Raw genomic sequence first — 26,066 nt, 5'->3', positions numbered from 1 at the left:
TAGCAGAAGAGAGACAGAAGAGATGAGCATTCTGGATAATTCTCAGGACAGGAAAGAAGCACCCTTTTCCCCAACTGATGCAAAGAAAGTAACTACCATTTGTCACCCCACTTCCCATTGGATCTTACTGACCGAGAAATGGAAAACAAACAAACAGAAAAAGGGAAGCAAGCAAAGAAAGGGACAGAACACTGGCCTCCACAAACAGTTCCTGCTGTCTGTGCTAACCCACAACTGCACAGCACACGTCTCCCGTGTCTCTCCACAGCTCACGTCACACACGCCCAACACTTGTGACTCACAAAACTATACAGATGCAGCGTTTGCTGATTTTCCAGGGCTACACTTAAGGAAGGAAAAAAAGATTTGGGAAAACCCCAAGACAATGCTTTGTGATTTGCTTACATAAATGTAAAGGTTATTTTAATCTGCACCCAGACAATGGAAATGTAAAATATCACCATCAGGTCGATGGTTTGAGTCTGATGAGTCCGTCCCTCTGTGCTTTCGTTTTCTCTTAGTCACCAACTATTATAGAGAGAAATCTCTGACGACAGAGGAAGGTAAAATGACTAGAAAAAACATGGAGACCTACGCGACGTCTTATGAAACACTAATGAGGCTAAACTCTGACTCGACTGTAAAATGGGATTCTGAGTATCACTCACGTGAAGGTGGTTTTCAAAACAGAAACTGCTGCGCGGAGCTGAAGAAACCCGGGCTACCACTGGAGTTAGATCTGCTAGAGATTGTTGGGGGAGAGATTAACATACATTCTGTGTCTTTCAAAAACTGTCTTCACTAGAGAAAAAAGCAGATGGGTTTTCCTAACGAGACAAGTCACGTAAAAGGTACGTCTGATGCTTTTTTGCTGTTTTGTTTTGATTCAGACATTTAAGTGAGCTGGAAGTTGCTGATAAAAGATCGGAAGTGCAGTGTAGCAGCTCCGTTAGACAGACTCCCTGCTTCTTGCAGCAACTCCTTCTTCTTCGTCTTTTTTGAAACAGATTTAATACCAACTTGAGTCAGTACAACTCCCCAGAAAGTGAAGCCCAGGGTGGATGAAGGGAGTGGGGTTCTGGCTCAGAATCCAGAATCGTGCTGTGGTAACCATCATGCAGCCAGTCCACCCCGTCCTCCTGAGGGTGACCCCCCTCTTGCTGGTTGCTTGGGTCTCACCGGGTCCCAGCACAGGAAGTTCCACATCCCGGGAAACTGCTCAGTCCCAGGGGCACCCACAGCTCATCACCTAAGGACTGGCCTCCCTGGCTCAAAGCTGTACACAAGACATCCTGGGTGGGATTTAAAGCGCTGTAAGATTTGTCAAGTTAAATCTATGTATTTTGTAGACTTAGACTCTTTGGTCTATTACCTACCCCAGCTTCAGTACCTAGGATTCCCAGCTAGTTACCACAAACACGTCATTAAAAACATTAAATGAGGCGAGCGTTTCTATTTGGTCAAAAATCTTCATTTTCTACTTACTTTTAAGGGGAAAAAAATCTAATCTCAGACAAACGGTCTGGAATATTTTTAAGCTCTCAGTATTTTACTTGGGAGAGAGATTTATTTGCCGTGCCTATAAAGTCCTTTGTGGAGGAACAGTTATTTCCCTGGTCCCTTGCCATATATCTGAGTACACAACGTAAACCAAAATCTGCCCCAAAGAAAACAAATCGAGATATCCCAAGATTACACACTAAAGGCAGTAAATGGCATTATTTGTGGCTTAATCTAAACTAAGAATCTTATGTTTACAGTGTTTCTCTGGAGCCAGTAACTGTATTAGCTTCCTAGGGCTGCTGTTACAAAGCACCACCAATTTGGTGGCTTCAGACAACACAAACGTATTATTTTACAGTTGTAGAGGTCAGAAGTCCAAAATGGGTCTTTAAAAAATTTTTTTATTTTATTTTGATTTTACAGAGAGGGGAAGGGAGGAAGAAAGAAAGGGAAAAGAAGTTATCGATACGAGAGACAAACATTGATCAGTTGCCCTCCATACAGGCCCTGACCTGGGATCGAACCTGCAACCCAGGCATGCGCCTTGACTGGGCATCAAACTGGTGACCTTTCGGTTTGGGGGACAACTCCTAACCAACTGAGCCACACCAGCCGGGGCCCAAATGGGTCTTATGGGCTGAAATCAAGGTGTTGGCAGGGCTCCATTCCTGCTGGAGACTTGAGGAAGCGGGCGAGCGGTGGTTGAGGGACTCTTTCTCGCCTTTTCCAGTTTCGTTCCTTGGCTGGTGGCCACAGCAGCATTCTCGTTGCTCCGATCTGTGCTTTCGTCATTATTTGGCCCTCACAGACTCTGACTCTTCGGCCCCTCCCTTCCATTTCTTAAGGACCCTTGTGACTGAATGGGGCTCACTTGGATAATCCCGGACAATCTCCCCATTGCAAGATCCTTAACTTATTCATATCTGCAAAGTCCCTTTTGCCATGCAAGGTCACATGTTCACAGGTTCCAGTGATTAGAACCCGGATATCAGGGGGGAGGGGGCGGTGGTGATGATTCTGCCACAGTAGTGAAGACACCATCTTAGAAAAGTTCCCAGACTTGATACCGACGGGACTTCTACTTTTGGAACTTATTTTCCTGAGTTTGTTGGGTAATTCCTTCCAAATATGTAGGTATCTAAAAGCTTCTGAATGCATTTGAAAAATATTTTATCGCACTGCACGCTAATGTCAGGGACAAGATGAAATGTACGGGGGTTCCAAAACCGATCAAGTCCACAGGCGAGATTTCTCCCGTTTCAAGGTGACCCCACCACGACCCTCATTATCCTTAGTCTTAGTACACACCAAGCCGTAGAACCACAAAAATAGTCCCACGCAATATTATACAATGTTTTACAGTAGACTAAGGGATTTCACAGCACGTGAAGGCTTCATGATGTAACAGTTGAAAGCAGAGACTCTGGAATCTGCAATGGACACAGATCCTGACGCAACCAGTGCGTGATCTAAGTCTCAGCTTTGCTGCTCGGGGCCTGCCCCATGATTCACTTGAGACTGAGGGAAATGAAGCCGATAAAGCCGTTGGCAGTATCTCCCCTGTTATTACCATAAAGATGATGTCATGCTAGACACAACCACCTCGATCCCCATTTTACGTACAATGACACAGACTCCCAGAAAAGCAAAGAGTGCGTCTACCAGGCACAACGTCCCTCACACGTCCAGGCCGCCTGGCACGCACAGCGTCCGCGCCCGAACACCGTTGTTTTCAGACAGTCTCCACGGGTCGACCTCACAACTGCTCCGTCACCTCTCGTATTCCCGGTTTCTGTGCCCACCCGTCTTCTATTCTCTGTTGCCTATCACAAGGTGTGGCCTTCGAGGTCTTCTTACATCCTAGAGATCAAACGTCAAATGTGCTGGGATTTCAAGACACAATTACAAAAACAGGTCCAGTTCATTGAAGGAATATCATACTCCCCATAATTTCCACTTCAATAACCTATAATTCACCCCACCCACTAAGTGGAAGGAAATGTTTGCAGATCATATATCAGATAAAAAATTGTATCTAGAATATGTAAAGAATTCTTACCATGTACAGACAAAACAATTTTTAAATGGGCAAAGGAGCTAAACAGACATTTCTCCAAAGGTACACAAATGGCTGACAAGCACATGAAAAGCTCGACATCATTAATCCTTACGAAAACGCCCACCAAACATATACACACACACACATATATGCATATTTGAGTACAGATAGATTATAGTCCATATTCATTTCTTTCGGGGCTACTGAAGGGATGATAGGAAATATTTCTTTTAAAAGGACATGGGTCTGACAAGTTCGAGACCCACTGACCCCGCAGCCAGCCCAGATTGTCTGTGCTCAGCGTGTGGCCTTTCAGGTAAGACTCTGGTGTTTTCTTCTGTTCTGTAACAGCTTCAGCCTGGAGGACTCCATGGGGAAAGCAACAGCAAAACTGTGAAACAATTTATCATTCTTCATTTCTGCCACTGACTTCTTCATTCAGGAAATGCGCTGTTTCTGGAGATATCTGATTGTACGGTCTGGCCACATGTATCCATTAGTTACAGAATAACATATTTCACAACGTCTATGAGCCAGATGAGTGCATCTTTCCATCTTTCAGCATCTGATCATTAACTTCAACATTTTGTCCTGAACAAAGGACACTGCTTCAGCCGACTGGCCTTTCATGGCTCAAGGGCATTGGGACCAACATCATTCTTACCAGCTATAACTAAATGATTCCCCTAAGGCACACCCGAGTTGGCCGCTGCGGGCCTCTCATTGCAATAAATGGTCCCAGACTTGTGCTGATGAGCATTCTGGAGTTCTTGGCTCTGCTTTTTATAGGGACTCCTTTCTTTTGATGGGCTATTATTTCTGCTCTTAATATTGGTAGCCTCAGGCAGTGCCTCCCGCCCCTTAATTTGCTGTATCCATACAAACACTTGTGTTAACACCCATATTACTAATGACAGTATATTTTTCATCTCTTGGGACCTAGCACCATAACCAAAGTATTTTTGTATTTCTGAGTTTCAGAAGCCTACCAGCTTAAGGAAAAAATACACATTTATTACATGGTTATGGGGGTATCTAAGGGCAAAGGTGAACAAAAGGGGGTAGAACCAAGAAGCAGAAACAGTAAAATGTCCAGAGGCCACTTTCTTAGTCTCTCTCACCTCTGTGTCCCTTTGTCCTTCTGTGTCATCTATGGTTCTACAGAACTGCCTTCTTGGCTCTTCCACCAGGGTGACTCCGCCACAGCCCCTGAGGTTATTCGATTCTGTTCCAGTCACTTGCAGAGAACAGAGCGCTGCCTCTCCCCCAGTGCAAAGGTCCCAAAGGAGACAATCCGGCTGACCCTGTTTGGGTCGGGTTAAGCCCGTGGTTCACTTGATAAGGTCGCATAGTGTAAACATATCTCCTGGGACCATGTCCATGAGGAAGAGCAGTTTTTATTTTTAGTGTTTTATTAACTATGCTACTACAGTTGTCCTAATTTCCCCCCTTAACCCCCCTCCACTGGGTAACCCCCTTTGGTCTAGCAATCTCTCCACCCCCCCAATCATGTTCATGGGTGTGCACTTAAGTTCTTTGGCTTCTTCATTTCCTATACTATTCTCAACCTCCCTCCTATCTATTTTGTACCTACCACTTATGCTTCTTAATCCCTGTTCTTTTTTTTTAATATCATAGTTTCTTTTTTATTTTTATTTTTTTAAATTTTATTTAGTTATTTTTCTTTTTCCCCATTCTTCCCCCTTCCCTTCCCTTCCCTGCTGATAACCCTCCAAATGATCTCAGTATCTATGATTCTGTTCCTGTTCTAGTTGTTTGCTTAGTTTGCTCTTTTAGATTCAGATGTTGGTAATTGTGAGTTTATCGTCATTTTACTGTTCGTAGTTTTGATCTTCCTTTTCTTAAGTAAGTCCCTTTAACATTTCATATAAGAGCTTGGTGATGCTGAACTCCTTCAGCTTTACCTTGTCTGGGAAGCAGTTTATTTGAGGAAGGGCAGTCTTTAGAAGAACAGTATAGTGAGTGAACTGACTCAACATGCAACAAAGGATACCAAACAAGCCAGGCTTAGAACTTCGTCTAAAATAAAAGTATGCTCCGTGTGAGGGCCCGAGGTGCTCCCCTATGAAGACACAACAGGACGTTCAGCCCCATTGTTTTGTGGTGTAAAGTTTGATATGGAATTCTCACACCATAAAATCTGCCCTTTTAAAATGTATACTTCAGTGACTTAGTATATTCACAAGGGTTCTGCAACTAAACCCCCAGAACACTGTCATCACCCAAAATTCACACCTCATACTCATTAGCTATCACGCCCCAGCCCCTGGAAACCACTTCTCTACTTCCCGTCTCTATGGATTTGCCCGTCCTGGACATTTCATAGAAACAAAATTATATAATACGTGACTTTTTGTGTCTGGCTTCTTGCAGTTAGCATAACACTTTCAAGGTTCATGCATGTTGTAGCATGGATCGGACTGATTCCTTTTTATGGCTAAATAATGTTACATTGTATGACTAGACCAATTTCACTTATCCATTCATCACTTGACAGATATTTACGTTATTTCCACTTTTTAGCTATTAAGAATAACACTGCCATGAACATTCACGTACAAGTTTTTGCATGAACACATTTTTTTTTTTAATTCTCTTGGGTATTTGCCTAAAATCGCTAGGTCAACGTTAGTGATTCTGTGTTTAACACTTTGAAGAATTTCTAAACTGTTTTCCAAAGTGGCTGCACCAGTTCATTACAGTCCCCACCAGCAGAGTGAGGTTTCCAACTTGTCCACGGCCCTGCCAGCTTTGTGATCGTCGCTTTTGATTATGGCCATGGTAGTGGGACAGAGTATCTCATTGTGATTTGGATCTGGGCTTCCTGAGTGACTAATGAGACTGAACATGTTCTCGTACCCTTACTGACCATGTGTGTGTCTGCTTTGTAGAAATGCCCACGCAAATCTTTTGACCATTTTTAACTGGGCTGTCATTTTACTGATGAGTTGTAAGAGTTCTTTAGACATCTGATAGACACTAGACCTTTATCAGATATATGATTTGCAAGTAATTTTTCCCATTCTGTGATGGTCTTTTTACCTTTTTGATAGTGTCCTTTGACCCATAAGTTTTAATTTTGAAGAAGTCCAATTTATCTATTTTTTTCTTTTGTCATGGGTGTTTTAGGGGTCATATCTAAAACAAAAGAAAACAAAACCATTGCCTAATCCGAGCTCACAAAGATTTACACTTTTCATCTGAGTCTTAATAGTTTTAGCTTACATTGAGGTCTTTGACCTGTTCTGAGTTAGTTTTATATGTGGTAGGAAGGAGGAGTCCAAGTTCATCCTTCTGCATGTGGATACTCAGTCGTTCCAGCACCGTTTGTTGAAAAGACTATTCATTCCTCAATAAATTGTCTTGGTGCCTTATTTTAATGAAAAATGTTATTTGTTTTTCAACTAAATTCCCTTGGTTGCTCAGTAACTGACTGTACTCAACCAAGCATATGACAACAGATACACAACTGAACGTGATTAAGGTATGTGTGTGTGTGTGTGTGAGAGAGAGAGAGAGAGAGAGAGAAGCCCCAACTATAACCATCAGTTACTTTCATTTGACATGGGCTAGGATTAGTCTGGTCAGTACATTGGATATATTCACTATGTTGACTGTGGTGATGGTTTTATGGGTGCATATATAATCAAACACCAAACTGTGCACTTTAAATATGTGCAGTTTATTGCACATCAATTATGCCTCAAGAAACCTGTTTTTTTAATTGATGGATTTGAAAAAGAGAAATATCAATTTGTTGTTCTACTTACCTATGTATTCACTGGTTTATACTTGTATGTGCCCTGACTGAGGATTGAACCCACAACCTTGATATACCTGGATGATGCTCTAACCACCTGAGTTACCAGGCCTGGCTGGGCCTCAAGAAATCTGTTTTAAAGAGATACAACCTAAGCCCTGCCTAGTGTAGCTCAGTGGATTGAGCTTGGGCCTGTGAACCAAAGGATCGCGGTTGGATTCCCAATCAGGGCACATGCCTGGGTTGCAGGCCGGTTCCCTGTAGGCCAGTTCCCAGCAGGGGACGCATGAAAGGCAACCACACATTGACGTTTCTCCTCCTCTCTCCTTCCCTTCCCCTCTAAAGATAAATAAATTTAAAAAAAAAAAAAAGAGATACAACCTAGGAGCCAGAGAGTAAATGACTTCTTTTCCTAATCAATTTTCAGAATCAGTTGCTCTGGTTGGGCCTAAAGATGTAATACTGACTAGTAATTCCGTAAAACTTGTACTACTCTTAGGTAGGATAGATAGCAAACCAAGGCAGGGAGGAGGAGGAGGGGGAGACAGGTCTCACCCACTAACGCAGCAGCCCTGAGCCTGGTCAGATAATATTGCCAGGTGTTCCCAACATTGTAAGTAACACCATGCCAGCATGGGAGGAGGGAAGCCCTTAAAATTCTGTATGTATCATTTCCATTATCTGGGAAAGAAAGCCTTTGGAACACTGTATTCACCCCAACACCCAGAAGGGAAAGAAGTGGACATTCATGGTGCCTAAAGAAGAAGCCCATAAAGCAACTTTGGCTAATTGCCTACCTCTGGGTCACTCTGTTTTATAAGGGGGTCCCTAGTGCTTACAGAAAGAGCCCATAAACAACTTTGGGGAACTGCCTAAACTTTAACTGCCTTCTGTCACATCACATATCTGTTTTAAACAAGATGAACAAATGTGGTCTGGAGCAAGATAAGAATTCTGGGCTAACAGATCCCCACACACACATACCTCCGTTTGGGTAGTCACATCCCCCAGCGAAGCTGGCACCGCCTTTACCCACCAATCAGTACGTAGCTCCCGTACCCATCCCACCAAGTATGTCAAAGGACCTGATGCTCTGGCTGCCCTCACCTTGCCCTGCCCTGAATGTTCCCTTCCGAGAGAATGCATCACTAATAAACCCTGCTTGCTTGCTAACAGGCTTGCGGATTTGTCATTTTTACCGCATGGGCAAGAAGAACCAACTTTCTCCTGTAACACTTCTGCATTTCTCTTAACCGACTTTATTCCAAAAAATGCAAGCAGACCATGTACATTCCGTATTTGTAAGACTGGGACTAACTCGTCACTGTGGGTAAGAATTAATGAGAGCTGGAAATGTGTTCTGACGCTTAAGGAAAAGCATATTTAAGTCCCCACCCAGGGAGAAGGTTACAGAAGTTTTATCTGCACCTGCACCAAGCTCCATTTTGGCAGACTCCACCTGCCTGTTCACCCTTCCTTCCCAGGCATCAAGAACACTGCCAAGCACCCGAGGGGCCCTCAGGAAGTACCTGTCAAATGCGCGAACAGAGTCCCACCTAACCTGTCCCGCCTGTTCCTGGGACTACTCTGAGGCAGGATTACTCTGTCCCGCCCTCTAACGCAACAATTCCACCTCTAGAGACAGAGGCTGCCTGTTTTCTGCAAATTTTCTTTTTTAAAAAATGTGTTCCACTTTTTGATGTTAAAAATTTTTTCTTCTAAGATTTTCCATTACCGTGGACACTCTAGATACCCGTGTCAGGTTGCAAATTGTCTTCTTCAACCATTTATATTTGGGAAAACCAACTGGGGCTGGCTTAAGACATCTCACATCCAAGAAATGAACCCAAAATACCAAACGCGATGCGCGGGACCTACAAACCGGAAGCCAGCACGGGAGAGCGGCAGGGGAACCGAAGCTCACCCCCGCCCCCACCCCGTCCGCCCGCAGCCGCGGCGCTATCGTTACCAGGACGCGTCCTCGCCAGCGCGCAGCACCGCCGACTAGGAGAGGCACGCTGCGACCTTCCAGCACCTGCGCTCCGCGGCGGCGGAACGTGCGGGAAGGTGCCGAGCGGTGCCTGCCGGGCTCAGGGCCGGCGCTCCGCGCGAAACGTACCTGAAGGGCACCAACTAACGCGGAAAGGCACGTCCCGGCGGTGGGCCGTGGGCGCCTCCTCCATGTTCCCGCTCATCTCCCCTTCTCCCTGCAGTGCGGAGAGAGCCCTCTCAGCGGCGGGGCCGGCCCCGGAGACCGGGCTCCTGACCCCGGCCGCCCCCTCCCGCGGCCCGGACTGCGCCACCGGGGGGCCCCGGTGTTGAGGCGTGGCCCCCAGAGGCTGGACCCCCGCAGGGCGAGCCCGGGCTGTGGACTGCGGGGGTGGGGGGCTCCGTCACCTGAGCTGCCCCGCGAGCCCCAGGGTGGCGCTCAGCACTCGCTGGCCGAGGAGAGGCCGCTCTCTCCGCGAAAACCCCGCTCCCCTCAGGCGGTCCCTCGCTCCCCACAGCCCCGCTGAGGGTCCCTCAGACCCCCGCCCGGGCCTGGGCCCGCTCCGGCGGAGGGGCCGACCCCCGCCCCCCGCCCCCCCATCCTCCCGGGGCGGCCCTCGCACCCGAGGGGAGGTCACGCGCTCTGCCGGGCCCTCCCCCGCGAAGGACAGCGCCTCGGGCCGGCCGGGCCTCCTGGGCGGGGCTCCCGGGCGGCCGGGGCGAAGGGCGGGCGGGCAGCGGGCCGGCCCCACAGCGCGGAGCCCGGCGGCGGCGCGGGCGCGGCCATGGCGGGCTGCTGCTCGGTGCTGGCGGCCTTCCTCTTCGAGTACGACACGCCGCGCATCGTGCTCATCCGCAGCCGCAAAGTAGGGCTCATGAACCGGACCGTGCAGCTGCTCATCCTGGCCTACGTCATCGGGTGAGCGCGGCCGGGGGCGCGACCCCGCGGGGTCAGGGGCACGGGGGCACGCGGCGGCCGGGGGCTGCCCCATCCGGGTCCTGGCCGTGTACCTGTCCCTCTTGGCCCGAGTCACCGGGGCAGCCCCGCGAGCGCCTCCCAGGGAGGGTCCGGGGCAGCGACCCGAGGCCGGGACACACCCCTCCCGACCCCCAGCCGCCGGTGGCTGGGCTCTGGGCAGAACTTTGCTATGATGGTGTGTTTTAGGGGCAGACCCTGGCTAGACCCCCATCATTCCGCCTGGCCCTGCGATGGCCTATGGCTGGGGGAGGGGAGCGCTCGGCCTCAACGTCCCCGTCTTTGTTACTCACTTCCCAGCTGAGGGTCTGCTGGCAGAAATCAGGGTTTGGGATTTCCACTTGGTTCCTTTCGGGTCTGTGGCTTCCGGTCCTGTCCCTTCACACCACGTGGTAATCCAAGATAGTAGAGGTCGATCTTGCAAAAAGCACTTAATGTCCACTTCCCTCGTCTTACGGGGGGGTTGGTTCCTTAATCTCCGTGTTGCCCACTTTGCTTAGATAGGCGCAGCCGGCCCAGCCGCCACCGTTCCCCACCAAGTGTTTGGTTTTAATTGAATGCGCCCCTCACAATCTAATGAAACTGGAGGAGGTGGAAATGAAGTTACCAGCTGGGCCTGGTGCCAAGGTCCACTGGGGTCCAGCTGTTACGTTGTGGACAGCGCTGAGCTGACAAATGTTACTTGCTTGGTCATTTCTTTTCTTGAAAGGCCTAATGCAACGGTCCCCAAACTACACATACAACCATTTGGGCATCTTTAAAAAACGCTGATTGCTGGCTCCCATCCCCAGGCCTTCTGATTTCAACGCTAGAGAGCAAGACCAGTTCCCAGGAGATTTTGATGTGTGGCAAAGTTTGGGGGCTGGTGTCCCAGGGTTGCCCAAATCTACTTGATCATGAAAGACGCACCCTGAAGCACTGTTTTAAAGTAACCTGGGGTGGGGCTTGGAATCTGCATGATCAGACAGGTTGACCTCTGACCTCTGGCAGCCCTGCAGCAGCAGGTACTGACAGCATTCAGTAAAATGGCTTTCCAGGTGTGTTCCCTACACCAGAACTACCTAACCCACTCCCAGATTTGGACTCAGTCTCATTAAGTTCCACCAGGAACTCCTCACCCGCCCCCCAAACCCCACCCCCTGCAGTAACTATGATGCAGCCTGCATTTTGAAAGGCGATACTTACCTGGTTAACTGAACTCCCATGGCTGGGCTGGCTCTGAAGCCCTTGGAATCAAGCTCTCCTGCAGCTTTTTCCTCTTTGCTCGTGTTGCTCACGCCAAGATCAGTTGACATCTATCCTAGGGTATCTGTGAAGTTCTGGACTTGCCAGATGGTATAGAGTTAGTCCCTCTCCCCTTATCCGCAGTTTTGCCTTCCGCAGTTTTAGCTACCAAGGTGTGGAAATAGTAAATGGGAAATTTCAGGAAAAGCAATTCTTAAGTTTTAAATTGCACGCCATTCTGGGTAGCACGACGAAATCTCCAGGCGTTCTCACACCATCCCACTGGAGATGTGGTCATCCCCCTTCCCACCAGTCACTGTGCAGCCTCCTGGGTCATCAGGTCAGTTACCAGAACAAGAGTGGCCACATTGATGTGACTTTGATCATAGCATATTGTTTGTGTTGCTCTGTTTTATTATTAGTGATCGGTAATCTCTTGCTGCACCGAATTTATAAGTAAACTTTACCACAGGTGTGTCTGTGTAGGAAAAAACACGGTATAAATAGGGGTCGGAAATGACCTGCAGTTTTAGGCATCCACTGGAGTCTGAGACCGTATCCCCAGCAGAGAAGGTGGGGAGTACTGTGTTTGTATCTGTGCTGCACGATACGGGAGCCACTAGTCAGCATGGCTGTTGAACACTTGCAATGTTCGTCCTTCAAATTGAGACGAGCTATCGTGGTAAAATACACACTGGGTTTTTAAGAAATAGCACAAAAATACCCCAGTGAAATATCACACGAATAATCTTCTACTGATAACAGGTGAAAACATATTGGGTTACATAAACTATATCATTAAATTAATTTCACCCCTTTTTAGTTTTGAACGTGGCTACTAACATTTTTAAAATTTCATATGTGGCTCATGTTATATTTCTTTTGGGTAGCACATCTTTCTGGAATTCCTGTAAAGCGTTCTCTACCTTAATCGTGAGGATTTTTTTAAAGCAATAGGTGCTTTGCTTTTATCCATCTTGCCATGATCCAAACTGACTCAGGATTTAAATTAAGAGATTATAAAAAAAAAAAAAAAGACCTCATTTCTTAACTTCCTGATCCAATTCATCATGATGAAATTGTGGCCTTTTTTCCCCTTGTGACCCATAGCAACCTTCTGAACTAAAAGAGACTGAACATGCATTTCTCAGTTATCTAATTCTAAGTCACACGATGAAGAAACAGTTAAATCACATAATGATGTGAAACTGTGCATCTCTTTAGCAATTTATCATACCAATGGTAAGACAGTAGTGACCTTCCTGCCCTAAGCTTCAGTATATCCGACCAGAATTAAATGGAAGCTTCTGTTGCAGCTGGATTCCCAGAAACCCCAAAGAGGAGGACTTTCTGGAGGAAAAGCTCATCTCTGGGATGGGAGATGCATTTGGAGACTGCCCAGATCAGACAAACCTGTAAATAACTAAAACCCGTGAATTTCTGAAGTCTCAGCATCTAGAGCTTATAAGGAGGAGAGAAGGATGTTAGCATTTCTTTTTTTTCTTTTTTTAAGATTTTATTTATTTATCTTTAGAGGGGAAGGAGAGAGGGAGAGAAACATCAATGTATGGTTGCCTTTTGTGCGTCCCCTGCTGGGAACTGGCCTGCGACCCAGGCACGTGCCGTGACTGGGAATCAAACCACGATCCTTTGGTTCGCAGGCCTACACTCAATCCACTGAGCTACACCAGCCAGTGTGTCTTTACATTTTTAATTATCCAAACTGATATTAACGTCCCCAGTTCAGAGGAAGAAAGCAGACATGTGCCTTGCTTTCTTGGAGGAAAATATAAAAATTACTATAAAAACTTATTTGAAAGGCATATCTTGTTTTAGAAGGAGTATGGCATAGAGGTCAAGAGAAGAGGCTTCAGAGGCAGAAAACTTGGGATCATGTCCTGATTATGCCACTCACTAGCTGTGTGACTTTGGCCAAGTGACTTGACCTCTCTGTGTCTTGGTTTCCTCCTCTGTAAAATGGAGCTAAATGATGGACACTTGCCTTACACAGCAGTCAGGAGTAAGTTAGTTAATATACATAAGGAGCTTAGATCAGTGCCTGGAACCTAAAAACACTCAAATGGTAACTATTATGATGCTAATTTTTACACTCTCTTGGTGATTCTGCAGGTCACAGTGCATTGAAAGTGCTCAAGTAGCTAATAAGACAGCATTAACCAAGCATTTTCTCCGTGCAGATCACAGTGCTAAGAGCTTTACTGGCATCATCTCATTAATTTCCCACAAACCACCCTGTGGTTTAGGTGCTATTACGCCTTTTTTGCAGAAGTGGAAATGGAGCCCCCCACAACTACCCTCAAAAAAGTTAGGCGGCTTTTGCAAAGTCACGTAATTCAGGAACGTGGGACTTTCAGCTTCTGACTAGCAGAGGCTCCCTAGCATCAATTCAAACTCACCAAACCCTAACAGCAATTCAGGAGGCCTGTTTTATTTTGTAGGTGGGTGTTTGTGTGGGAAAAGGGCTACCAGGAAGTGGACTCTGTGGTCAGCTCAGTTACTACCAAAGCCAAGGGTGTGACGGTGACCAACACTTCTAAACTTGGATTCCGGATCTGGGATGTGGCCGATTACGTGATTCCGGCTCAGGTATGCTGTCCATGGCGACTGTCGAACGCTAACGCCTCTAGCTAGCCCCTTGCACTTTGCTAACCTCGTGCACTGATTAACGGTCGGCACGGCCAGAGTTCTAACGTCCCCAAAGCCCGAGCCAGTTGTTTCAGTCCAAGAAAGCAATGCGCACAGATCTCTTTTTGGCTCCCGATCTAACAGGTAATATCCAATCAGCTATGTTTCTTCTGTGCTGAAACACGGCCAGTTTAAACACAGGCAGCTTTCCATGAGGACATCTTGGTCTGTCTCAAGCCCTAAGAGGTGAAAAGGGAAACATTTTAAATCCTGGGGAAAATTCAGGTGGAAATATCACCTTTCCAGGTTTTGTATTTGCTTTATGGTGGTAAGCCCACAAGGTGAACCTTTTCAAGCAGCGTTAAAAACCTTTAACAGCAACTAGAGACAGACAGCCAAACAGAAGGACACAGACATACTCGAGGAGGCCTCCTTCAGGAACAGAGGGAAGGAAGATCTGCTGTGGGTCCCAGTCTCTTAGGGTTCTGTGAACCACAAAGCTCCAAGTTAAATATTGACTCTCTTTAACCTTGATAGTGGCCGTGCTCCACACAGCCAAACCCCAGCGTACCTCTCCAGGTGGCACGTACGCCCCAGTAACTGGGGTGGCTCAGGGCAGATCAGCTGTCTGCTCTCTGCTCAGAGCTCTGCCAGGACTTCAGAAGCTCTTTCTTCAAGTGTGTTCGTTCCCCACCCACCCCACCTACCTGCTTTTTCAAGAGAGGGTCTCGTGGGGTGGCCAGAAAGAAGACAGAGCTGGTGAGCCATGAAGGCCAAATGGAACAGGGTGGTTCACAGTTGCTGGAGGTGGCCGGTCCTGTTGGTGTGCACCTGTCTCAACAGAGAGACCTTGTTACCGAACAAGAGGAGGTGGTCGTCCGAGGGAGGGGCAATACAATATTTGGCCCACCTAGGGATGCCCAAAACTGCTGTACAACAGGGGCCCCTCCCAAAAACCAAAATACTAAAATTTACTGGGCCCTTCTGTCCAACGCCAATTGGAAACACATCTCTTAAAGCCAGAGATTTGTGAAAAGGAAACAAAATGTTTATTTAATGCTATTCAGGCCTAATGCCACCACTAAAATATCAAAGTCCTTTAGGTTGTACACCTACACCCACATAGCGCTCCCTTTCTCCCTCTGTCCCAACTCCGGGTACCGTAAATCAGGAAAAGAGCACACGTCTGTGTTGCAGGCCGCTGGCACCGTCAGCTGTGTCACCGTGCAGGATCTCGAGTTAATCCAAAGTACTGTGGTACCCTCTCATAGTCCACTGGCAAGAGTCCTTTGTACCCAGTTCCAGTCAAAGTCTCTGTTGCTTTTCAGGCCCCGCAGCCAAAGGGGGCACCCCAAAGCCGCGTGGGCCTCTTCTACCAAAGCTGCAGGAGTCCGCACTCCACCAAAAGCATGTGGCTGTCTTCTTCACCTGGCTGCAGGGATCTCCATTCTGGCAAAGCTGCGTGGTTTTTCCCTTTCACCTGGGAAAGAGGGGGTCCGCACCCTGCCAAAACCACGTGGCTCCCTCTTTCACCCCACCAACAGGGGGTCCTCACTCTGCTGAAACCGCGTGGCTCTCTCTCCATCTGGCCAAGCGGGGACCCTTCATGTCTCGGAGCCAGTCTTTTCCAAGCTCTCACACAGGCCTTCTTACTCAGGAGTGCAGCCCCTTGTTACATTCTGAGTCCAAGCCCTTCTCACTCAGGAGAGCAGCCCTTAGTTACATCCTGAGTCCAAGCCCTCCTCACTCAGGAGAGCAGCTCATAGATCCCATCTTGAGTCCCAGCTACTACCTTCTCCTTCCTGGCTCCAAACTTGGCCACAGCTATTTAACATATCTATGAAACCAGTTAAAGGTTATAGATATGTTAAATAACCATTCCTCCAGAGGTTAGCTCCAAAACTGTTGCTATGCAAAATAACTCTCAATGGCCTGGCTCCATTCATCCCTTCCCCCTGGGGGGGGCGGTGAGGACATCTTATATGTCTCTCCAATATTTCTATACACTTTAAATTCTGGACACCTTTCCAAATCTTTTTTTTTGGGGGCCCCCCTGGCTGCACCCTGTATCAACCTCTGCTGCCTGTCGAGTCACGGCCTCGTGCTGGCAAGCTCTGGGAATGTGGCTCAGTCTGTACTGGAACCGAGGAAGGGTGTGGCCGCTGCGTCTGCCCCTCGGTGGAAAGGAACACGCAGGCACTGGGCCTTGCCCCTCAGACCTGGGGGCTGGGGGCTGAGGGAGCCCCGCAGGGCCCTCGTCATGAGCTTCCACAACGCCCTTCTGCCTCTCCGAAGTCAGAACACTGCGCATCACATCTGCTTGGCTCATCTCCAGACTGAAATTTCCCTAAACTTAGATAAGAAATAGGAACCAAAAAGTAAACATGCTGAATTGTTCACATCTCTCTTGGGAGAGGGGGACGGGCCTTTTTGGTAAACACCACCTGTGTTTGCACATAGAACACCTGGGAACCTGACAGGTGCCCTGAGAAACTCGGGTTACAACCGTGTGTCTCCTCTGGGGCCACTTCCTCATCTCCCAACGTGGCTTGTTCTGGGACTTCCTTTGGAAGATGCCAGCAATTCCCGGAGCTTCCAACACCTTGTCAGACCTAGGGGTGGAGAGGACTACGGACCCCTTGGCACTTGAGTCACTCTGACCCCCCAGATGGCTCCCCGCACTGACCCTGCCCTTCCTGGGAGTGTGACATGCTTAAAGCTCCCAGCAGGGTTTGCACGTTAGAATGGCATTGCCCAGTGAGGGGGGAGGTCCCACTCGGATCCTTGGGGTCTTAGTCTTTTACCCTTTATAAAAGGAGGTCATTAGTAGCAATTCTTTATTAGCAGTCGCATCCCCAACACAAGTGGCTCTCAAATTTCTTAGAAACGCTAATAAATGAATCATCTGGCACCTTCAGAGTTCCGAGGAAAGAGGAGAACCTGCCCTCTCAAAGGGAGAACTGTGGGTGCTGACCCTGACCGAGTCTTCTCGGCAGCGCTTTTATTCATTTGTTTTAGTTCCGGTCAGGAAAGAAAACCAGCCAAACTGGAGACCTTTAAATGTTGTTGTTTTTTTCCTCTGAGTTAATCCGGTTGGCAGAGGATGTCTGGAGTCCTCGTTGGCTCTTTTCCCTCAGTAAGTCAAGCTTTATTAAAGAACCATTTTAAGTTACAGACATTTTTAAAATTGAGGTGAAATTCACATATCATAACATGAACGATTTCAAAACGGAGAATTCAGTGGCATGTAGCACACGCGTGATGCTGGGCAGCCATCCCCTCGGTCAAGTTCGGAACATCTTCCTCACCCGCAGAGGAAACCCCGCACTCTAAGCAGTCACGCCATTCCGCCCTTCCCCGCCCCCCACAGCAAACCACCGGTCTGCTTTCTGTCCCCGTGGATCTGCCTGTTCTGGACACTTCCTGTCAATGGGATCATACACTACGTGGCCTTCTGGGTCTGGCATCTCCCACTCAGCATCATTTGGGGGGGGGGTTCTTCCACATCGCAGCAGGTGTCAGGGCTCCATTCCTTTTTATGGCTTAGTAATGTTCCATCGCAGACACAGAGCACAGCTGTGTACCACTCACCTGTCGATCAACGCGGGGGTCATTTCCACCTTGGTGAGCAATGCTGCTCTGAACACGAAGACACAAGTGATTAGTTTTAGTCCGTTTTCAGTTAGGTTACAAACTCTCAGAGGAGAGAACGGGAGACCCTGAGATCAGTTTTTCCCATTGTTTTCTCTGTGCCACGTGGGAGCCGGAAGAGCGCTGTCCTGAGAACGTCTGGCTTTCTCTCTGGCTCTGCTGGGCTCCTTGGCAGGTGACGCGGCAGGGCTCTCTCCTTCCCGCCCTCTCTGCAGGAGGAGAACTCCCTCTTCATCATGACCAACATGATCATCACCATGAACCAGACCCAAAGCTTCTGTCCCGAGGTAGGCGGCTTCTCAGGGGGAGCCTCGCGCCACACGCCCCCTCGCCAGCCCCGACCCGAGGTGAGGGAGGCTGGCCACGCGGCATGTTCTTCTTTCCCCAGCTCCCAGATAAGACCACTTTGTGCAAGACAGACGCCGACTGCACCACTGGCTCTGCAGGCACCCACAGCAATGGTAGGAGTGAGCGACTGCCACCCCTCAGTAGACACCCGCCCTGGGGAGGGCAGCAGCCACCACCACCACATCGCCTCCCCAGTGGGGCTCCTCTGATAGAGAAATCTCAGGGCTAAAGAAATCCCCCACGTTGCCCAATGCCTTCACATGACCATGGGGGAGCCCAGTGTCCAGATTGAGGTCCCGGGACCCTCTCAAGAGTCACCTCTGTCATCTGCTCATCAGAAGCCACCCCAGATCTTGCCTTAAGCTGTGGCTCCACATGCCCTTGCCCTGCATTTGGTACAGCAGGGGTGTGGCTAGGACTCGGGCACCCACTTTGCTCCAGTTGCGGTTTTCAGACACTAAGGCCAAGAACTCCCACAGCTCAGGAGGGAATGCACAGGATGCTGTGGGGGGGGCTCCCGCTCCCTGCTTCACAGAAGTGGAAAACAGGAGACCCCCTGTGGACCTGGGTCCCCCTCACCCCCATAGGAGTTGCAACAGGAAGATGCGTGCCCTTCAACAGGACTGTGAAGACGTGTGAGGTGGCAGCCTGGTGCCCGGTGGAGGATGACGGACAGGTGCCAAAGTGAGTCCTGGCCTGGGGAAGGGGGTGAACCGAACTCTGGTTCTCAGGCCTGAGGGGAGGCAGCAGGGGAGGGAGTGACACCTCTGTGTAGTGGCTTTGTGCTCCTGGCGTCTGCATGGAGTGGGGCTACATGGGGTGGTGCATCTCCACCACGAGGCGGCTGCGTCAGCCGTGAGGCCGGACACAGAGTTGTTGAAGGTAAGACGGTGCGTGGCTTTTTTCTGTTAGGATTCTGTCAGTTGCAAATAACGGACAGGAAACAGTTCTCAGTGCCTGAAGTCCATTACTCAACAGAGAACAAGCCCGGATGTCTCCTTGGGCAGAATAGTAACATTAACAACAACTTTCAGTAACATCGTTTAACTTTGTTGTATTTGTTTGAACAGTGACCTCTAACTTGTAGCAAATAATGTTTCTTATGGCCGTGACTGAACGTTTCATTTCCAAATGAATGTCGATAAAAAAGTGAGCTGATCCTAAAGGTGAAAATGATCCAAATGTCCAGCAACAGGTGAAAGGATTATAGTCCATACACAATGGAATATAACTCAGCCCTGAAAAGGAATGACATCTGACTCACGCTACAATGTAGACAAAGCTCGAAAATGTTATGCTAGGTGAAAGCAGACTACATTGGAAACGTGCATTTGTATGAAATATGCAAAATGGACAAATCCGTAGGGATAGAGGATAGACTGCTGGTGCTCAGGAGTTGAGGGGAGGAGAGTGGATGGTAACTACTTAATGGGGATGGGGTTTCCTTGTGGGGTGAAGCAGAGTGTTCTGGAATGAGATAGAGGTGATGGTTGTACAATATAAATGTACTAAAGGCCACTGAAAGTATTGCACCTGAGATGCACAGCTGTGGGGGCAAGGTTACAGTCAAGGGAAGGACAAGAGTTTGAAAAATCTGCTGTAATCCGTCCCCTTGATACAGGGATGTGGGATTTGGAAGCCCTGAGAGATGCGCCTGGGTCAAGGTCGCCAGGAGTGATGATGGGCTCAGCCTTCCTGGTTGTGTCGCCTTGTCGCTGGCCTTGCTCCTGTCTCAGGGCTGGGAAGACTGTTGTTTATATTCTCAAAGATGCCGTCAGGATCGGGGAGGCCTCCCCCACAAAGGGCTCGGACTACAGTGCCGATTCTCCCACACAGAAACCCATCGAGGAAGTGGGGTCCCCTGGGGACCGATTCCACTCGTTTTTAGCCAGGCGCTAATGCGCCACTTCTGAAGGGGCATCAGAAGGGGCTGCGGGCCAGAGGACACACTTTTTGTGTATTTTTGAGAGGTCAGGATCCAGCCTGTAGGTGAAGTGACCTTTGCTTTGCCTTTCATGAAACCAGGTCTGTTGAGCAAGCCTGGAAATGGAAACAGTGGGAATGGCAACAGTCGAGAGAATTCCAGGGCGGCCACTGGGCACAGCCCTCCTTAGATGCTCCCGGGTTCTTCTGTTCTGGCTGCCTCCCTCGGGCAGGAGGCCAGGAGAGAAGAAACCTGCAGGCTTGGTCTGCAAGTCTCCTCTCTTGACCTAGAGTTTACACAGAGGAGAGTAGAAAATGCTCAAAATGTTGCCTTTAAAAAAAAAACCAAAATGACATTGTAAGATGCATGTGTATGCTTTTAAAAAAGATTACGTAGGTATGTGAGTGCACGTATATTTGTACTTACATTAATACTAATGATAGGTTAAAATTTCTTTCAGACCCGCTTTTTTAAAGGCTGCGGAAAACTTCACCCTTTTGGTTAAGAACAACATCTGGTACCCCAAATTTAACTTCAGCAAGTAAGTGGTGGCTGGGGGTGTGAGTTCCCCAGTGTCTCTTGGAGAAACTTCTGACTCTTTGAGACTTGCCTTGTTTCTATTTTCTGCTTCCTCCCAACTTTAGGAGAAATATCCTTCCCAACGTCACCACTACCTACCTCAAATCATGCATTTACGACGCTGTAACAGACCCTTTCTGCCCCATCTTCCGTCTTGGCAAAATAGTGGAGAGCGCAGGGAATAGCTTCGAGGACATGGCCATTGAGGTAGGCGCGGGCACAGATGTCTCTGCCGGACACGTCTCGTTCCGGAGCGGGCTCCCAGGAAAGCCCGTTTGTCTCTGCTCGCATCCCGCAGGGCGGCATCATGGGCATTCAGATCAAATGGGACTGCAACCTGGACAGGGCCGCTTCCCACTGCTTGCCCAGGTACTCCTTCCGCCGCCTGGACACCCGGGACCTGGACCACAATGTGTCCCCCGGCTACAATTTCAGGTGGGCATGAGCGTGGGCCGTTCCTCACATGTGGTGCGGGGGGAGGCGACGGTGGCTGGATCACTCCACTGGGGAGGCATCCTTGCCCACCAAAGACCAGCACCCAGGGAGCCGCCACGGGCAGACAGGAACGTATGCCAGAGGCTGTGCCTGGGGCATCCTGGCCCTTTCCTGCCTCAGGAAACAGCTGGGGCAGTTTGCAGAGCAGCAGAGAGAGGCTGGCTGCTGCTTCAGCTTCCTCGGGCCAGCCTCAGGCGGGACCTCCACACACTAACTCAGAGGCCTGGGTGAGCTACTACCTTCAGGCCAGAGGCCTCTGGGGCCTCACCTGGGAATTGGTTTCTCAAAGACTGAGCCGCCCCGGCATCTCCAACGTGCAGAGGATACAGGTTTTAGCTTCAGGATAGGCCTTCGCTGGTGCTTCTCTGCTGAAAGTGCTGTGTATTCGTTTCCCCGGGTGGTGTAACAGATCACCACGAACCGGGCGGCTAGATACAACGGGGACTGACGCTGTTCTGGGGGCTGGAAGCCTGAAATCAAGGTGTCAGCAAGGCCAGGCTCCTTCCCTGCCGCTTCCAGCTTCTGGTGGCTCCCGACCGTCCTTGGTGGTGGTCCTTGGCTGGCAGACACATCACTCCAGTCTCTACCGCTGTGGTCACAGGGCCTGTCCCGCTCTGTGCGTCCTCTCCTTTCGTATAAAGACACCAGTCTTATTGGATGCAGGGCCCGCCTTAGTTCAGTAGGTCCCCATCCTAACTGATCACATCTGCAAAGACCTGTCGCCTAGCATGGCCACAGTCACGGGTTTCACGTGACTGTTGGAGGACCCTGTTCACTCCAGTGCACAGCTGGTGATCTGATGAGAGGGCCAAGGGGCCAGGTCATGTTGGCCATGCTCACGTAGCCCTGCACATTTTCATGGGCCTTGTTACACATCTAGCACACAGGTAGCCACTGTTAAAAATAGGCCCCAGGAGGGGGGGGGGCACCAGAGTAGGCCAGCGGTGCTGTTGTGCTGCACTTGTCTCCCTCTAGTGGTGACACGTGGAATCAAATGCAGGTGTGATCTGCTATCCTTTTGAGGCTCACTGGATACAAAAGTAGATGTTTATTTTTCCTAGTAAGGGAGTTAGACTTTTGTTGCTCTCTCTGTACCCTCACACAGTTCTTGTAGAAACCGCTGGGCTGGAACCCCAGCACAGAGAGAAGCCCATGGGACCCTCAGGAAAAGGACACCCCTCACTCTGCCCCCTGCCAGCACCAGGCCCTGCCCGAGTTCTAGGCCTGGACCACAACGTGGAGACTTATCACAGGCCAAGGGTTTAGGTTCCGGTGGGTCTCCCCCAATCATTTCCCCTAGTGTATTTATAAAAGGCTTTACTGAGGCAGTTCACACACCACATGGCTCACCTGTTTAAAGTGTAGAATTCAGTCATTCAGTGTATTCAGAGTTGTACAGTTACCACCAGTCAATTTTAGAACATTTTGATCACCCCCAAAACATTTCCATCCCCCATACCCTTTAGCAGTCACCCCTGTATCCCCCCTCACTCCAGACCACCCCCGCCCAAGCCTCTAATCTCCTGTCTCTCTGGATTCACCTGCCTTGGAAGTTTCACATGAGTAGAGTCGAACAATGCGCCCTTCCGAGTCTGGCTTCTTTCTCTCAGCGTGCGATTTTTCTGAGATTTACCCACGTTGTAGCATTTATTAGCACTTCATCTCTTTTCATGGCCAAATAACATGCCATTGTGTGGGTGTACCATACCCATTCATCCACCAGTGGGTCAATGGTTCTTTAAAACAAAGGCCGGGGCTGGCACTAAGTTTCGTGAGCAGTTTGGGGGTGGCTGCTGGCTGGCTACATTCTGTTAGCAGCCAAGGTCTCCTTGAGAAAGGCAGGAGGCTCAGCTGCCAGGAAGGAAGGACACTCAGAGCAAGAGGTTCTGGTTCAAGGCAGAGGAGGCGACGGCGATAACAGCCCAGGGAGCTCCTCATGGGCCCAGGCGCCCTCTTCCCCAGCAGGCTGGGCTTCCTGCTGCGCAGCCACCGTGAGCTGGGAGAGGCCCCGAGGTGCGCGTCATCTGCTCAGCAGGCAGAGCGAATCCCTGGCCACTGCCCACTCTGCGAGGCCTTGGGGGCTTCTGCTGTAACTGGGCCCAGAGGGAAGATCTGGCCACTGTCCCCCCTGCCTTGGGCCTTTCCCCCTCACCTGCACTCCTCTCCCCAGGTTTGCCAAGTACTACATCGACCCAAATGGCACCGAGCACCGCACGCTCATCAAGGCCTATGGCATCCGCTTCGACATCATCGTGTTTGGAAAGGTACCTCGGCCACCAGCTCCTCATTCGGACCACGCTAGGCCTCTTCGGGGTCGGCCAGGGGCGAGGGGTCCTCTCCCCATTCTTTACCTGCCTTACAAACCCCTATTGCAACTCCTTTTTTTCTTTTCCCCTGTCATTTGTAGGCTGGGAAGTTTGACATCATCCCAACTATGATCAACATCGGCTCCGGCCTGGCCCTTTTAGGGGTGGTGAGTAACTCAGACCTGTTTGCCCCCAGGGCCGACAGCCTCCGTAGTCAGCACAGCCTGCAAGAGCCCCAGCCCTCTGAGCTTGTCTGTCCCCCCCAATCCCCACCTCCACCTTCCCTTCCCTGGGACCCAGCCCCTCGGGGCCTGGCCTTCTCTAGACAGATGGAGACTTCCTTTTCCTTGCAAGATTCCAGACACAGAAAAACAGGGTAACTAACACATCCTGGCTTGTTCTTTCAGGCCACAGTGCTGTGTGACGTCATAGTCCTCTACTGCATGAAGAAGAGATACTACTACCGGGAGAAGAAATACAAATACGTGGAAGATTATGAGCAGGTAGGCCGCCCCCTGAACTCAGCAGGCAGGGAGGGCTAAGCGCCTTCTTTCGCCTGCCTCCTGTACAGCCCTGAGTGCTGGGCCCCAGGGAGGCCCCCACACCACAGCTGGCACTATTTCCATGCGTCCTCAACCCAGGCAGTCACGTGCCACGCTCGTCATCAGCTCCCTTTGTAAGCCATCTGAACTAGTACTTTAAATGGACTCACTCTTTAAAACCTAGCCATGTTTTAATTATTGACATTTCAGGTTACTTATGATAATGGATCTTATGACAAGATCAATGCCCACGCTCTATTCAAACTCAACTTGCAGAGTAAAAAAGGTTGGGCGCCAAGCTCTGAGAACCCCCCAGGGGGCTGGGTAGGTGCGGTTGTGAAGGGCTGTCCCAAGTCCTCAGGAAAAGCGCCTGACTCTCGACACCCCAAATGCTCCAGCCCTGCCGGCAGGTAGTGTGACATACAAGTACATTTATCCATGAACATATCAACGAAAGACGAGTGTGTTGTTCTTTCCAGGGCATTGACAGCGAGATGGACCGGTGATGCCCGCCCCTCACCTGGGCTCCCCACGGCCCTCACTGAGTGGAGAGCACAGAGGAGGGAGAAAAGGCTGCCATGGCACCCTGAGAAGTCCCAGATCCTGAATCCGCCTCTGCTCCACACGCACTTCAGGGTTGCCCCGCTGCTCCCGTGTCAAGTTGTTGGACGTACGTTGTTAACCACCCTGTCCTCGGCCAGGCCGCCTTTGCTGTCCCTTCAACTTGCAGTCCTGCGGGCGGGCTGTGGCCCAAGGACGGTGACTCGGCTGGGGCAGCAGGGCTGGGGCCTTCTCCAGAGCCGGCCTTCCTCAGCCGCCACCCTCTGCGGCGCCCCCGCAAGGCAGGTCCCACAGCTGCTTCCCTGCTCTCTGGGGAGCACAAGGGCACTGGGGGCGGTCACCGACATGTGGCTTGCCTGGGCTGCTGCTCCTCCTCCCCCACCAGACTTTGTCCATGCAACCTCAAGGCAGAGCTCACGTGTCTCTTTTGAGAAGAGGTACGTTAAGATGGATGATCCAGGACCACACATTAAAGCAGAGGATTTTCCTAATCTTTGTCTGCGTGGTTTCATAGCAGGAGCTAGAACGCTCCTCCCTCCCTAGGAAATGCCTTTGTCAACTCTGTGCTGCAAAGAGGCTCCTGAGACAAGTCTGTCGCTGGAGCTTAGGCATCTTTTGCCTACTTTACCTTTCTCTGAAAGGCCAGTGTGATCTTCATTAGGTTGTATTCTTATTACAGTTGACAAAGAAGGAGAAAGAAAAACATCAATATATGGTTGCCTCTTGCACGCCCCCTACTGGGGACCTGGCCTGCAACCCAGGCATGTGCCCTGACTAGGAATCGAACCAGCAATCCTTTGTTTCTCAGGCCAGTACTCAATCCACTAAGCCACACCAGCCAGGGCTACAAGATGTCTTTTCTGTAGCGATGACGTGCCTGACCTGTGCTTGCATGTGACCTAGAATGATGGTACCACACACACCAGCGAACAGTGCCAATGGCCTATCCTCCCCTCTCCCGCTTTGCTTTCCAGAAGTCTCCAACCCAGTGCAGCACACCTCCACCTACCTTGCCACCGGTTTGGAATGTTAATGAAGCTATTTCTGGCTTCGCCTTCACACCTTCCCAATTCTGCACCCCATGTTCAGGAGCTCCCTAAAGAAAGCAGCTTGCCCTCCCCCTTGTCACGAATTCACTTCCAAGCACTGAAGGAACAGTTTATTTTAAAAGTGCTCTGCTTCTGTTGGATAAATGACCAATCTGGGCTTTTCTTGCTTTGCGGGGGGGGGGGGGGTGGCGGGGAGGAGCCTTAATGAATCCCCTTGAAAAAGCTCTGGGTTATGTGGCTTTTGAAAAATGCCCACTTGAACCCACAGCTCAAATGGAGCTGGAATTTTTAGGAAGGGCTCTTAACCCTGCAGACGGAGCCATGATGGTTACTGGAGCAGAGAAGACCCCTTTCAGCCTCCCCTTTGCTAAGACAGAAGGCTGGCCCCGCTGGGGCTGGGGGGCAGGTGCTGCATCAGCATTGCTTATCCTCC

General features: G+C 49.8%; 2 protein-coding genes and 1 long non-coding RNA gene across 7 annotated transcripts in view; 1 reads left to right on the top strand and 2 right to left on the bottom strand.

Annotated features, from left to right (window-relative positions):
• The window catches only part of IFT81 (intraflagellar transport 81), a 133,112-nt gene extending 123,562 nt beyond the window's left edge, over positions 1-9,550 (bottom strand). For 3 of the 4 annotated variants that reach the window (XM_053669628.1, XM_053669630.1, XM_053669632.1), the window contains exon 1: positions 9,463-9,550. The gene's annotated coding sequence lies outside the window, so the exon portion shown is untranslated. The remainder of the gene's footprint in view (positions 1-9,462) is intronic. The other variant, XM_053669631.1, reaches the window with a different exon arrangement.
• A 567-nt stretch (positions 9,551-10,117) lies between these two features.
• On the top strand, positions 10,118-25,075 carry P2RX4 (purinergic receptor P2X 4). The gene is made up of 12 exons (XM_037144585.2): positions 10,118-10,251; positions 13,992-14,139; positions 18,045-18,116; positions 18,218-18,290; positions 18,765-18,861; positions 20,562-20,642; positions 20,746-20,887; positions 20,979-21,115; positions 23,346-23,439; positions 23,583-23,648; positions 23,889-23,984; positions 24,503-25,075. The coding sequence occupies exons 1-12, from the start codon at positions 10,118-10,120 to the stop codon at positions 24,527-24,529; spliced, it is 1,167 nt and encodes a 388-aa protein (XP_037000480.2). The 3' UTR covers positions 24,530-25,075.
• Positions 13,023-18,209, bottom strand: LOC119048811 (uncharacterized). 2 transcript variants are annotated; one of them, XR_008392399.1, is made up of 3 exons: positions 16,253-18,209; positions 14,886-15,027; positions 13,023-14,663 (listed from the first exon to the last, which is right to left on the bottom strand). It is a non-coding gene; the product is annotated as an uncharacterized LOC119048811 (long non-coding RNA). The 2 variants fall into 2 exon arrangements; XR_008392398.1 differs by having other exon boundaries at positions 13,023-15,027.
• Positions 25,076-26,066: the final 991 nt, after the last annotated feature.

This window comes from Artibeus jamaicensis, unplaced genomic scaffold (assembly GCF_021234435.1).
Source record: "Artibeus jamaicensis isolate MK-2021 breed Jamaican fruit bat unplaced genomic scaffold, CSHL_Jam_final contig_525, whole genome shotgun sequence".
Taxonomy (NCBI): domain Eukaryota; kingdom Metazoa; phylum Chordata; class Mammalia; order Chiroptera; family Phyllostomidae; genus Artibeus; species Artibeus jamaicensis.
The sequence above is the reverse complement of the archived record's forward strand: the minus strand, read 5'-3'. Positions and strand labels throughout refer to the sequence as shown.

What these genes read in the sequence shown, in the direction of transcription:
- P2RX4 (XM_037144585.2), top strand. Translation starts at nt 10,118, where the DNA reads ATGGCGGGCTGCTGCTCGGTGCTGGCGGCCTTCCTCTTCGAGTACGAC. An exon ending in GATGACGGACAGGTGCCAAA is followed by an intron (nt 18,862 to 20,561) that starts GTGAGTCCTGGC and finishes AATTTCTTTCAG; the next exon opens with ACCCGCTTTTTTAAAGGCTG. An exon ending in CCCAAATTTAACTTCAGCAA is followed by an intron (nt 20,643 to 20,745) that starts GTAAGTGGTGGC and finishes TCCCAACTTTAG; the next exon opens with GAGAAATATCCTTCCCAACG.